This window comes from Oppia nitens, unplaced genomic scaffold, assembly GCF_028296485.1.
Source record: "Oppia nitens isolate AA-2021 unplaced genomic scaffold, nextdenovo-longstitch-racon4-pilon3 scaffold5_pilon_pilon_pilon, whole genome shotgun sequence".
Lineage (NCBI taxonomy): Eukaryota > Metazoa > Arthropoda > Arachnida > Sarcoptiformes > Oppiidae > Oppia > Oppia nitens.
Genome location: NW_026533243.1, coordinates 7,464,417 through 7,478,952, shown reverse-complemented (window position 1 = coordinate 7,478,952; position 14,536 = coordinate 7,464,417). Strand labels below are relative to the sequence as shown.

At 25.8% G+C, this 14,536-nt stretch overlaps 1 protein-coding gene across 1 annotated transcript; it reads left to right on the top strand.

Moving 5' to 3' along the window:
• Nucleotides 1-300: 300 nt before the first annotated feature.
• On the top strand, nucleotides 301-13,937 carry LOC128961710 (uncharacterized). Its single transcript, XM_054307970.1, has 12 exons — nucleotides 301-409; nucleotides 924-1,021; nucleotides 1,299-1,421; nucleotides 8,491-8,651; nucleotides 8,731-8,833; nucleotides 8,972-9,023; nucleotides 9,170-9,394; nucleotides 9,526-9,657; nucleotides 9,749-10,601; nucleotides 11,186-11,212; nucleotides 11,340-11,900; nucleotides 12,031-13,937. Exons 1-12 carry the CDS (start codon nucleotides 395-397, stop codon nucleotides 13,935-13,937), a joined length of 4,257 nt encoding a protein of 1,418 aa, XP_054163945.1. The 5' UTR covers nucleotides 301-394.
• The last annotated feature ends 599 nt before the right edge of the window (nucleotides 13,938-14,536 follow it).

The window sequence follows — 14,536 nt, the reverse complement described above, 5'->3', positions numbered from 1 at the left end:
AAAAAATAAATAAAATTTATTAGAAAAATCTTCAATTAGTAAATTAAAGATCAACTAAAATGTTTGATCAAAATCATGTGTTTTTTAAATAATAAGTTATATATATAAGTGTCGTTAACCAGTAATGATTAAGTAGTGGTGATAATCAAAGTGATAACTAATTTAATTAAAAACACAAATTGTTTTGACATTAGTTTCAGTGTTGACATTATTTACAAACATAATACAGTAATAATAATAATAATAAAAACATTTGAATTTACTATTTAATTGATAACTTTTATATTATTTATTGATTGCCACACAATAATCAACTGTCAGTACAAACACCGATATTGTGATTAATATAATATTATTTATATATTTAGTATTTTTTTAATGATACTAAAAAGCGATGACAACCAAAAAGGTTTTTATTGTTTATATTTTTTATTTGGAAAAATATTTATAATTTTTTTGGTACAAAAATTTGCAATTAACTGTCTCTCTATGTCTTTAAGTCAAATACCATTAACTTGAATGTCATTATCGTTAAGCTTATCATCAATTTTCTGTTTGTTATCTCTCTCTCTATTTCTCTCTTTATTTTTTCTTTGACTACAGAAATATATTTACACATAAGATATGATATTATCAGATCCTATCAATTAGTAGTACAATGCCTATCATATTTATGATATGATTGAATATCATATTATGTTTGTCATATAATTATTATGATTATTATTATAGGCCATCAATTATATTATTGAATTATAAGTAGTAAAGTACTATTAGTATTGTTATCGAGAGATTATTGATATTTATACGATAATATCATTAAAATGATTATTACAGTATTATTACTATCATGAATACAATTATTATTATTATTACACTTTCTTATAATAATTAACTAAATATATGATATATTTGTTGTCCAGTTATCAATACTTAAGAGGAGAGCGGATAGGGATAGAGGAGAGTTGGTGTGCGGTGTGAGCGCCGGTACTACAGCTGACGGAAGAATATTCTACAAGAAGTAAGTGACAAAACTTATGTCTCACATGTTTTTGTCTGTCTTTCCTATTTAGTCCTCATTTGCATATAATTTGCGTAATTTTTGTGTACATATCTTACATAAAAAATTATCTTTTAAGTTGTATATATATATATATATGTGACTAATATATAATATCTACACACATGTGTACAATATGTGTGTTGGTATGTGTTTTAAGTACTGTATAATAAATAACAAAGTATTAGTTAAGACTATATTTAGTCGATGTTATGTTGTTATGTTGTGTTGATTGCAGTCACCAAACAAAGACAACCTCATGGCTGCCACCCATCGAGTCTTGGATGGCATCCGATGATCACTGTCTTCCCTATGGCTGGGAGTCAGCCGTCGATAAAGAAGGCAAACCTTATTTTATAAAGTGAGTTATAATTTGCTTTATTTGTTTTAAATATATTTGCAAATTATATTATATAATAGTTGCATAAATTTTGGCTCATATTTTTTGGATTTAAAATAAATTATCTAAAAAGATTATTTATATAATAAAAATAGTGTAATTTAAATAAATATTTTAGTAAATATATAAAACATTTTAATTTTATTACCGGTATAAATATTGTATACTATCGTAATGCTTGCAAACATTTTTTTCTAAATAACTTTATTTTATTAAATTTATTTAATTTGATTATATATATAATTTTATATATAGACATTATTATTATTATCAAAAATGATATTTTTATGTGTTAAATGTGCGGTTTGCGTCAAATATTTATATATAATTTATATAATATAAACTTTAAAACTATATACAAAGTTCTTATACTATAATAATACAATATACTGTATTATATTATATTAAATTACTGTAGATTATACTGTACTATTATATTAATAATATTGATTGATAATATAGTAAATTAATAATATGCAAATTGATTATATTATAGTTATGATAAGTGTAAAGTCAACAAATGAAAATCATACTAAAAATTCACAAAAATGTAATATTTTTATTTTAATATTATTATGCATTTTAAATAAAATAATAAAAACAATTATTGCATTAGTTGTATCATATTTCTATAAATAATCCTATTATAGAATATAAAGAAAAATAGTCGAAATTAGTTTAATTTTTGAGATGATATTAATAATTACAGTATATTTAATGAGCTTATTATTATAATAATAATTGAATTTTTATTTTAAAAAATGAAATTAAGTTATAATCTTTAAATTCAGTAGTTGTATATATACTGTATATATAATTTTTAAAAATGGCAATTTCTCAAAGTAGAGGTTTTTAATTACTTAATAATTTAGTTTAAATGATTTATCATTTAATTTGTCTTCCCATCAAAAACATGTGTTTTCATTTATAAATTGAAACTCCAGTTAAGTTCTTTATTTTCAAGTTTTTAAAAGCATTTATACAATATATATATATATAAGTTATATATGAATGTCTTTGAATTATTTCTTTCTTAAAATACTATTTTTATCATTCACTCACTCACTCACTCACCCGCTCACTCTCTGTCCCCTTTGCCATTGCCTGTCATTCACCCTTACTCTCCCCTACCCCCACCCCCACCCTCTCTCTCCTTACACTCAGTCATTCAGTGATCCATTGAATGCAAGTTATTCGTGGCTTTTCAATGAAATATTGATATGTGTTTCCGTCCGTAAAGACATAACGACATATAATCTTTTATTTTGATTTAGTTATATACCGATTATTAAGCAAATCCAGTGGAATAAAAGATAAAATATTGCTTTTATTATTTTTTTAGATTTATTTTCTATATATATATCTTATTTTTAGACATAACCAGTTCAACAAATAAAACAAACAAATATAAAAAATTATATAAAAATATATGAAAATTAATTTCGTTTGTGTGCTTATTGTGATTATTAGATGGCATATTAGCAACAAAAATAATAAACAAATTTGTAATAATAATAAAAAACATCTAGTACAATAATTACATTGTTGTAAAAATTTTGTTTATATAGTTTGTTATGCTAAATTGATTTTTATATTAAGTTTTTAGATGATAATCTTACACTATTATAATTTATACCCATTATAAATATTTTTAATTTATGCGTAATTAATAATAATATTTACCGCATTTTATTTATTATGTTGTTTTATAAAAAAAACCAGTATTAAAGTTTGGTAAAGTTTTTTTTTTAACTTTCAAAAACTTTCAAAATGATTTATTTTATTTAATATTATTTTTTTTATTTTATTAAATATTTCCGGCATATTATAACAAAAATAATTTATATTTTAAATAAAAGTGAAATTTGTTATTTTTTGTAATTTGTAATTTGTTTCTACATTTTTTGTTATAGATTAATTTATAAGGTAATTTATAATATTTGACTATTATCTTATGCTATATTATAATTTACAATAATATATTGTAAAATTTAAAACTTATTTGATAATATAAATAATTTTATTTAATAAAATTATTAAAATTGATAAAAATAAATTAACGATTTCCCATTAGATTTTAATTATATTAATTAGAATATTGTTTGATATCTTATAAAAAATGTTTTTCTATTTTAAATGTAATTTACGTTAAATTATGTAAATTATAATTATTAAATATATTAACATACGTAATTGTAATAAAGTGTAAATTGTTTTTTTAAAATAAAATAAAATATTGTTATAAACAATTAAAACAAATTTTGTTTTCTATAATATATATATATAGTTAGTGATTATTTAATATTTTTCGGTCAATTTGTTGAGCTTTTCTTACATTGAAAGATGGCGTCAATATATTGGATCAGATTATTGTCTGACTTGCATTCAATGTGTTTATTGTTTGTTACAATTCATTTATTTTTTGCAAAATTAACTTAATATAAAAGACTAAAATAAATACATGCAAAAAATTTATTTGATTAAATGCTTAATATTAGGACAAAAAATTAATTACAAGAAAAATAAATGATGATTTTTTTAAATTTAATTATCTCAATAATAGATAAGTCAACACTAAATGTTTTACATTGAATTTTCAACAAAAAAATTGTCATATACGGTATTTGACTATTACTTAATAGGAAATAAGCCTTGATAATAGTTTTTATTATTGTTTATTATGAGATTAGCTATTATGATATTAATTATAAGCTGATTAAATTGGAAATTTTTAAAAATTTCTTATCATATATTTGGTTTGACAGATAAAAAGCAATAAAAAACTAAACACTAAATACTTATTTTTATTAACTTTGCATTAATTTGCATTAAACTATTTACTCAACTGATAATTATATTATCAAAATTAGTATTTTTCTTAATTAATAATAAAAATAATAATTGTAATTATAATAAATTGCCCACATATTAAATACAGTACATTATTTCTATTTATTGTAATGATAATATTTTTTTTTATTATTAATTTTATTTTTGGCCTCAACATAAATAATACATTTTTATTAAATATATATTTTTTGTATTTTTAATAACTTTTTATTTTTTGACAAAATTAAACATAACAATTATTTCTCAATTTTGCCTTATATTCATATATAATTTATTATCAATTTGCATATTATTGTATTAATTAGTTTTCTCTAAAAAGTAATTTTTCTACGATATCTGACACATCAGTGTTTGTCGTCTATTGAAATATGACATGAAATGTATGTAAATTTTCTCTCAAATAGCTATTAATATTTGCATTGTTATTCAAGTATGACTTCACTTAATTAAAAGCATTATTTCCTGTATTGTATTGTTTTGCAGTATTATATATATATGTCATCTTTTGACTCATAACTTAAGACAACTAACATCCTTATAATTTCATTACATTTTACCGCATATTAAATACCAAAAATACATACATAACATACACACATACACAAAGTTTTCTAACATTTATAAAAATAGTATTATTAAATTAAACACTAATATATTTCATATTTAGATACAATAAATATTTTTTATCTAATGAAAAATCAAACTCATAAGTAAACTGAATTATACTAGCAGATGCATGTTAATAGTGAAAATGTGATAATATTTAAAAAGTGTATGTACTGTATGTATGTATATATGCTTTTAAACTACAATTTACAGCAAACAATAGGTTATTTTTTTATTATTATTATTACTATTATAAAATAAAATTGTATATACGATTAATTTTGAAGCGTGATATTTGTGTTCAAATATTTGTATAGAAACACATTCAAACATATGTCATGATTTTATTTTAAATTATGCAGTTTTACTGCTATTGTAATGGTTTTATTTATGCGAAAAAATCAAAGTTTTTTTTTATATTAAGCGCAATTGTTTTCAAATTATAATCTATTATTTCAGTATTGAAAATGTAAGAAAATATTTGCAATAAAAAACTTAACACATATTTTTATTAAACAATAAATAAATGAATTTTACTTATATAGATATTAGGATTTTACTTTGTAAATTGCAATCAATATTTTATTTAATAAATAATTTATACCTCTATATAAGGTTATAAAAAATTATTTGTGAAAATTTTTTGTTTTTTATTGAATATAAATTATAATATTTAGCTTAAATTTTTCATACATATTAAAGTTTATTCACGTTTCATAAAATTCATGTAAAATTTTTTAAATATTGTATATACTATAGTTAAATTACTATTTTGTCAGCAAACTTGTCTATTGTATGCTTCAATTCATATATAAGTTTATATATATTAGTTGATTGTATTTTTGTATAAAACATTTGACTGACTATTAAATGCAAATCAGTTAATGTCTAGACTCTAGACATTTAAAGATGATTTTTTGTTGTTGTAAATAATATCTTATTTTAAATTTTTAAATTGAAATTAATTAATAATTGATTCTGTGGTTTAATGTTATGATTCAAAAATTTATATCTTAAAATGTTTAGACAAATAATTTATTTATAATAAAATATAAAATATCTCCAGTTTTAAGATATTTGGGTCAAACATTTTATAATATCTCTCAAATATAATGTTTTTTATTGTTTGATTGACATATGTATCATTCATATAACATGTTTTATCATTATTAGTGGTTAATAACTGTTTATATTTACATCACATATGATCTTATATCTTAAGCGATGAACATTAAGTTGAAAATAAATACAAATTTGTGATACAAAGTGGAAAACTCATTCATTTACACACAAAAACTAGCAAAATGTTTATATTATTTATATTTATTTTTTATGATAATTCATATTTTATTTCTCTCTCGAAAATCTTGTTGAAAATATAAAATTTTTATATAAATTTGTTTAATTTTAATGTTTTTATTTTGTTTTTCAAATGATAACGACATTTTAACACAAAAATTATCTTTATATTTCATTTTAAAAAATAATAATGTTTTGCATTTATGAAAGTTTATTTAAATTTAAAATACATAAAATATTTTAAAGTATTTAAATATTGTTAGAAACTGTATAAATAACTAAAAATATATACAAATATTAAAAATAACATTTTTCTAATCTCAACCTTTTTTTTTGCTTATTTTGAATTTTATTTGTGTATATTTTGATAATAACCATAAAAATGCTAACATTTTCAGGGGTTTATATATAATGTGTTTTTATTGAATAAAATTTAATAGAAAAAGATTAATAAAAACTTGTCTAAAAATTTAGACTTAAAAATAGTTACGCTATATCGTTATATATAGTAATATATTATATGCAGTATACACACTGTATACTGTATTTTTTATTATTATTATTTCTATATGCTATACAACAGTATATTTTTAGTCTATTTGATAATCAATTGTTATACAACTCTATATTAAAACAAGTTTTTAATTATTTAATAGCTGTGTTATTATGTTATTACGTAGTTATTATTATTATTATTATTATTATTATTTCTATATTTAGATTATTAATTTAGATTGTTTTATAATTAATTATTTAATAATTATTATTATACTACTATTTTTATAACTGTGTGTAATTTAGACTTTATAATCAAAAAAAAATATATATTAAAAATAATATTTAGTTTAAAGCTTGATTGCAATCCCAGAACCTCCTGAACTGATGGCTGCACTGCAAACCACGTAGTAATGATGAGCATAGCATTCAAATGTTTGAAGTGTTTATCAATGTTTACGCTATGTTATAAATGTTGTTGCGCTTACCTGCACAACATCAATACAATGCTTAACAGTAAAGGAGACATTAAAGGGTCCATAGAGTTAGCACACATGTGCCAAAAAGAGTTTGTCAATGACTTACATTGAAAGCTATGCAGCAAAGAGAGAGACACACACTACTAGTTTAGTCGTTTAGTACGCTTATTGTGTGCCCTTTAAAGTGTGTGAACCAACAAAATTGATATCATTGTATAACACTTGTATAGTTTATGTAAAAAAACTTATTATCTATTAATATCATAGAGTATATTATATAATATACTGTATAATACTTGTATCTAAAAGCTTGAGAAAATTTTACTAATTGTTATCTCATAAATAATTTTGACAAAAAAATGTTTTGTATGATGTTTTCATGTTTGTAAGTTACTAACCAATCTTGTTATATCATTATCATTACGACAATATAAATACATATAATATAAATGTTGATTGTTTTTTATTAGAGGTCAAAAACTTAAATAGTTTTTTTCAAACTTAATAACCCAATAATCTATGCTATTTGATTATCCAATTGTGTAATTATCCAAAATATTTTTACATTATATCAATTCCTATTTGTATTTTAAAGTTTTATTTATTATTATTATTATTATTTGTAGAAAATTATAGTATACAAATTACTATTAGTATTGTAAACTATAAATTTCCTAGTATAGTTAAATGTGTACAAATTTATTATAATATTGAAATTTTATTCTATACACTATAACTTATACTTAATAATTTTTTATTTATTAAAATTTTAATATAAACAAGTTGAATTTTTATTGAAATATCAATTCATATTGAAAATATGATATACATCCGTTGTTATAAAAATAAATTTTTATCATAAAGTGCTCAATATAAATAACTATTAAATTATATATTTATTTTATTCCGATAAATATTTATTTAGTACTATATATGTTGAAAATATTTTATTTTATTTAGAGGGAAAAATCGGTTGTTTGCTTAATATTGAATATGTATTGCAAATAAATTTACATATTGCAGGCGGGGATCAAAATAAAATTCAATATATTATAATATAACATCAATTATACCTCTTTTTTCTAACACAAAATCTGTTATAAGTTTTTGTTGTATGAGTTGAATAAAAAAATCAATTTTTCATGTAATATATAATAACTTTTGCATTGCATAAAAACAATTAAACTTGTATTAACTATGCTTTGATGTATGCCTAATGATATATACAAACTATTTGTTTGCTTAATAATGTTATTATTATTAATGACAAATTTTTTGTAATACTTTTTTATGATCGACAGTCACGTCAACAAAACGACGACATATGAAGACCCGAGAAAAGACTTGGAGGAAGAGCCGCCACCCGTTCCCCGAGTAGTTGAACTCATTAGGGATGAGAAGTTGAACTTTGGTTTTGTGGCCGGAAGTGAAAAACCAGTTGTCGTACGATTTGTTAAAGAAGGTATTGATTGACATTACATTCTCACGAATATTCTATATATTAATTTGTTTTAACACTTTATTTGTTTTTTGTTAAAAAGGGGGTCCAAGTGAGGGCCTACTCCAAGCTGGGGACCAAATACTCAAAATCAATGGCGAAGATGTTTATCGGGCGCCCCGAGAGCATGTCATTGAGCTGGTCAAGTAAGTACTACTTAAATTATACTATAGATTACATTATTAATTTATAAGCCATTGTCACCGCTGATGCCAGCATTTTATTTTGTATCCCAAATGTGTAGCTATTTATATATAATTATAATCTATTTATATGTCATTCAGATCGTGCAAACACAGTGTTGTACTCACTATATGTCAGCCCTACTCTAATAATGTAAGTATTGTATAGTTTTAATCCGATTTATTATTCATTTTGTGTACACATTTTTTTGACATAAATTCTGTTGATTTAATAATCTCATGAATTGTTTATTTATGGTTTTATTTATTTGCCAAACCGTTATCATTGATGGCCTACAGTCCACCCGCAAGTCAGCACTCCTCACAGCCTCCAAAAAAGCTAAATTAAAGTCTAATCCATCGCGAGTTAGATTCGCTGAGGGAGTCGTCATCAATGGTTCACCTCTTTTCTGTCCGTTGTCTACCTTCGACTCGTGCGTTCCATTCATGCCTAACGTGTTAAAGGTATTCCTCGAGAACGGACAGACAAAGACATTCAAATATGACAGCTCTACAACAGTTCAGGTGATTATCAATCATTGCTATTTAGGTTTTTCACGACAGTTATTGCTATCTTTATTAAAATGACAAACATTTATCATCATTTACTTATATATTTTTTTTATTGATATAAATAAATATATATATATATATAGGATGTCTTGAGCTCATTGTTAGAGAAGTTATCGATCAAATGTGGTGAGCATTTCAGTCTATGCACCGAACATATCAAAACTATGCGAAGAAATCGATTAACACTTCTCGACCCAAAAGAGCCTTTAGCTAAGGTATGGATGATTTGATTTGATATAAAAAATTTCTTATAAAATGAATATATTTTAAAATAAATTTAATAAAATAAAAATTTTCAACATTAAGATTGCCGCCCGTCCCGGTGCTCATAACCTGCGGTGCCTTTTTCGTGTGATGTTTGTACCAAATAATGCTATGGATCTTCTGGAGAGAGATCAGATTGGTTTTGAATATCTATACAATCAGTGTTGTAATGATGTGGTTCAGGAGCGGTTCTCACCTGAACTCAAGTATGAAATTGCATTACGATTAGCAGCTCTCCAATTGCTTCAACACTCAATAGACAGCAATTGTCTGCAAAGTAATGGTAAAGTAAATGTCAAACACATCGAAAGGGAATGTGGTTTAGAATCGTTCGTTCCGTTTACTCTATTGGAGTCTATGAAACGCAAAGAACTTCATAAACTGCTCAACCATTTCCTTAAACTCAACCAACAGTTATGTCCGTCGGGCCAGAAGTGTCTGACATCACTGCAGGCAAAACTACATTACTTGAAGATAATGAGTGAATTGCCATCATATGGAGCAAAGATATTCTCATTGAATATAAGAGATGCGACTACAGAATCTGGTCTTTTAGTTAGTCCTAAGTTTGGCGTAAGTCATGTGAATAGTCTTATGAGAAACTCATTACCCATCACTTTAGCACAAATTGAAGACATTAGTTATGTAAAAGTGTCCAAAAGTGAAGATCTTTATTATAGTCTAGAAGTACATCTCAGTCCATATAATAACGAAATGATATGTCCGACAGTTCAGTCACCGCTCAGGTTTGAACTCGAGGACAGGGATGCAGAAGAGTTTGTTCTTTTAGTTAAAGGATATCATAGACTATTCAATAAGTATGATATTGAGTGCAACAATGAGAAAGAGTTGCCAGTATTCTGGGATATACCAGAGGAATGGTGGAATGATAATGGTATGTTAAAGTAAACTCAAATAATATTTCCATTGAAAATTTACGATTATTTATTTAAAAAGACATTTATCTAATCATTTATTTTATTTTAATCTAATTTAAACTAACACTTTATTTGAGTTAAAAACTTTATTTAATTTTTTAAACTTAATTTATTATTTTATTTTAAGAAATCGATATCATTTTATATACTATAGTTATATACTCTGTATAATACTGTATACTCTGTATAACTTTTAAGTATGATTTCAATTTGAAAATCTAATTTTAAAACAAAAGTATCGGTACTTATAATATATATGTTGTTAGTTAGTCTCCAGAGATGTCTAACTGACACATAACTGAAAGTAAATTCCATAAAATCCTATTCTTGACATTATATTAATAAATAATGATTTAATGTTATTTTGTTATGTTTTTATTGTTTCATACATAACATTAATATAACACATATAATACACACATATAAACATTATATAACAAACATTTTCTAATGAATTAGTTATCCTTTTATCTCAATTGACTCTATATTTCTCTCTTTTATCTCTTACTTAACGCTCGCCCACTCCTAACCTACTGTGCAGTCAAACGCAATCTTATATATGGCTTTGGTATGACTTTCATTAATTACAAATTAAACACATATTTCCTGCATTACTTCCCGCGTTGTCTCCGATCAATAAATTATAGACTGTTGTTGTATTTTTTTTGCTTATATTTTATTTGTACGTATATTAGCTCCCAGTTATTGTGGTGTCCATACCGTACGGGTAGCTCATTGGAGTTACGCCGCCAATGAGTCCGTCAGACAAATAGATTTATCTATACCTCCGCCTCGTTATATGCTTACCGATAACGATGAGAGTTCCCAACAAATTAATAGTAACACTACTACACATCCAACTGTTAACCCCAATAACTATGCACTGATAGATCACCAAATGAATGAAAAGCCAGAACAAGTGGTCACAACCAATGGTGGCATTGATTTGCCATCACTTATGTCGATGGAAATACTTGAATCTCAAGCGTGCGATGTCGACACCAAAAATGATGACATCATTAGAAGAGTGTCAGAAATGAATCAAATAGTGGCCGACGCCGAACACTATTTGACCGCAAAAGAGTCATTTAATGGCGATAATGATAATACTCAAGTGATTAATAGACCAGAAATGGACACCAGTTGGGACCAGACATCACAGATACTACAATCTGCTACGGATTCATTGCTTCTCATAAAGCAAGTCAATGGTAACGGCATTGCAGATAATAATGGCTTTAATGACAAAAAAATTGGTATTTTATTTATTTTTAATTATTTAATCAATAATTTATGCAATACTTAAAAAATGAAAAAAAATTAATTGAATTACTTATGCAAATATTGTTTATTGATTTTTTGCAAATTTATATAAAATCAAATCAGCGAAAGATGTCATTAATGGTGACTTATCTGCCACTGAGAGCGACACCGATAGCCTCATGAGTCCAAATGAGAGTCAAAACAGTATAAATGTGTTGAACGCATTGCAACTACAGGCTAACGGTAATGTAACCGTCAATGGGATCAGTAATAGTAATCGGACTCAGATTAAGCAAACGCCGAGTTTTGGTTTGCACAGTCCCGATGTCTATCCAAACACAAGTACTACAGACCTACAACTCATCGACGATAGTAATCTGAAAGCTGAACCCGATTTAAAATTTCAATTTCCCAAAGATATTTGTTGCGACTCTGATATGATTGACTTAACAGCTATTCCTCCGCCCGACACTCCCGATGAACTTGAATTTATTGACTCAACCATTAGCTTTCCAACTACTGATGATCCGCCCACACCCTATAAAGAGGACATCGACTTTACAAGCTTTACTGTGGATGACTCGGCCCGAGTTGTGGCCGAATTAGATGACTTGTGTGACACCCTATCGGAAATTCAGTCGTCGACAGCTGGCGATAGAGACTCTAATATTAATCAACATTTACAATATATGTCTCAAGACATCGATGACTTTATTGAGTCGATGACAGTGAGACCACCTCCAGCTACTAATGAACAAATAGCACCAAATGAACACTACTTAACACCATTCATAATACCTCCGCCACCCAACTCATCGCCATCAATGACCAGAACACAGGATGATGTAATCGCAAAGTTTTGGAAAGTGACAGACGATATAAAGAAAATGTGTATAAATGATGAAACGAGTCCAAGACTTTTCAAGCGTGAAGTCCATAGCAGTAGTTCCGGTGAATCAGGTTATGATTCGGCATTTAATTCGTACACATTTTCTTCTGCAGCTAATGATTGGCCAGTTTTCCCAGAGAACGGCTCACCAAAGCTCTCACTTCCCACTGTTATTGAAGTTAATTCTTCAACAGAAAATGAGAGTCACTTTTTAAACCAAAGTTATAGTAAAAGATCTGATAGGAGTTCCAATGCGAGTACCAGTTTAGAAGATTTAAGAAATAAAGATGTGAGCAGTCAAATGAATGGCTCGATATCACCCAAACAGTCGATGTCTCGATCTAACTCTTGGAACAATTTGCCCACTAATACTCCCAATTCTTCTGCAACATCTCACACAATAATACAGTTTGCAAAACCTCCTATACCTCCATGTTCTCCGTCTATACAAGAAAAGAGAAGACAATTAGGAATCAAACCAAACAGTCCTAAACATCATAGAAGTGGTAAACACCATCACCACACACATAGTCATCACAACAGTCATAATGGCTATCAGTCAAATGGCAACAATACTGGATCCGAGACGATAACAAATGGTGTCAACAGCTTTATTACATCGGAAGCCGTTCGCAAACAAACTGACGAAATCTTTCATCAATCACAACACGATATCGATGTACTGTTGGCCCGATTAGAGGAGGTTCACGACAAACGACTTCATTCTAGTCATGGCTTTGAGTGCACTGAAACTGACTTCGTGGCCGCTAAAGAAGCTTTGGTCACCGAATCTCGTCATTTTGTGACCGCATCCAAATTGTTTGTCAAGTGTGCCACTGATGGGTCACCTCAGCTCTTGGAGTATTTGTTAGATTGTGTGACACTACTCGAGCGCATGTATAGTGTCGGTGAGATTGTACTCTTGAATCTTGAATCACAGGCACACATCACTTGTCTGGTCGACCGACTTAAAGAAGTGGCCGCCACTTATGCCTATACTGTGGACACCGTTCATAAGCTTAACGACAATTTGTGTTCTCCAGCTTCCAGTCCTTATATGGGACTTCTAATGACTCACGCGACCAGTTTGGCCACTTCGTTGAGTGCACTCATGAGAACATTGCGGGCAATGAATATATAAATTACTTATCGATATATAGAATAATTGTATTATATATTTGTTGATAATTTTTATCAGATTTAATGTAAACATAGATTTTATGCAATGATTATTATGTCCAACAAGTTTTAAGGTGTAATTGTGCCACAAAATTATGTAGACATTAGTTCATCTAATGAAATGACTGACTTGTTTTGCAACTTATTTATAAATTATATATTTAATTATTAATACTAATTATGATTTTTATTAATGTTTTGTAATAATATTAATTATTAATAATTTTATAGTTATATAAAATGAATTAAATTATATATATATTTCAGATTTTTTTATGATTTTATATACAGATTATATAAATTTACATTAATATATAAATACGTTACTTATTAAGTTAATTATTAACTATTAAAAAAAATAAAAATGTAAAATTAAATCACTTTATTATTTATTTAATTAATTAGTAATTAATTTTAATGATGTATCAAATGATTATAAATATAACAATCATATTACAGGTAATTATTGAATATTTTTGTTGATTTTTAAAAAAATTATATTATTATTATTGAATTGTCAAGGTGATAATTCCAAATTATAAATACCTATTGACCTAAACA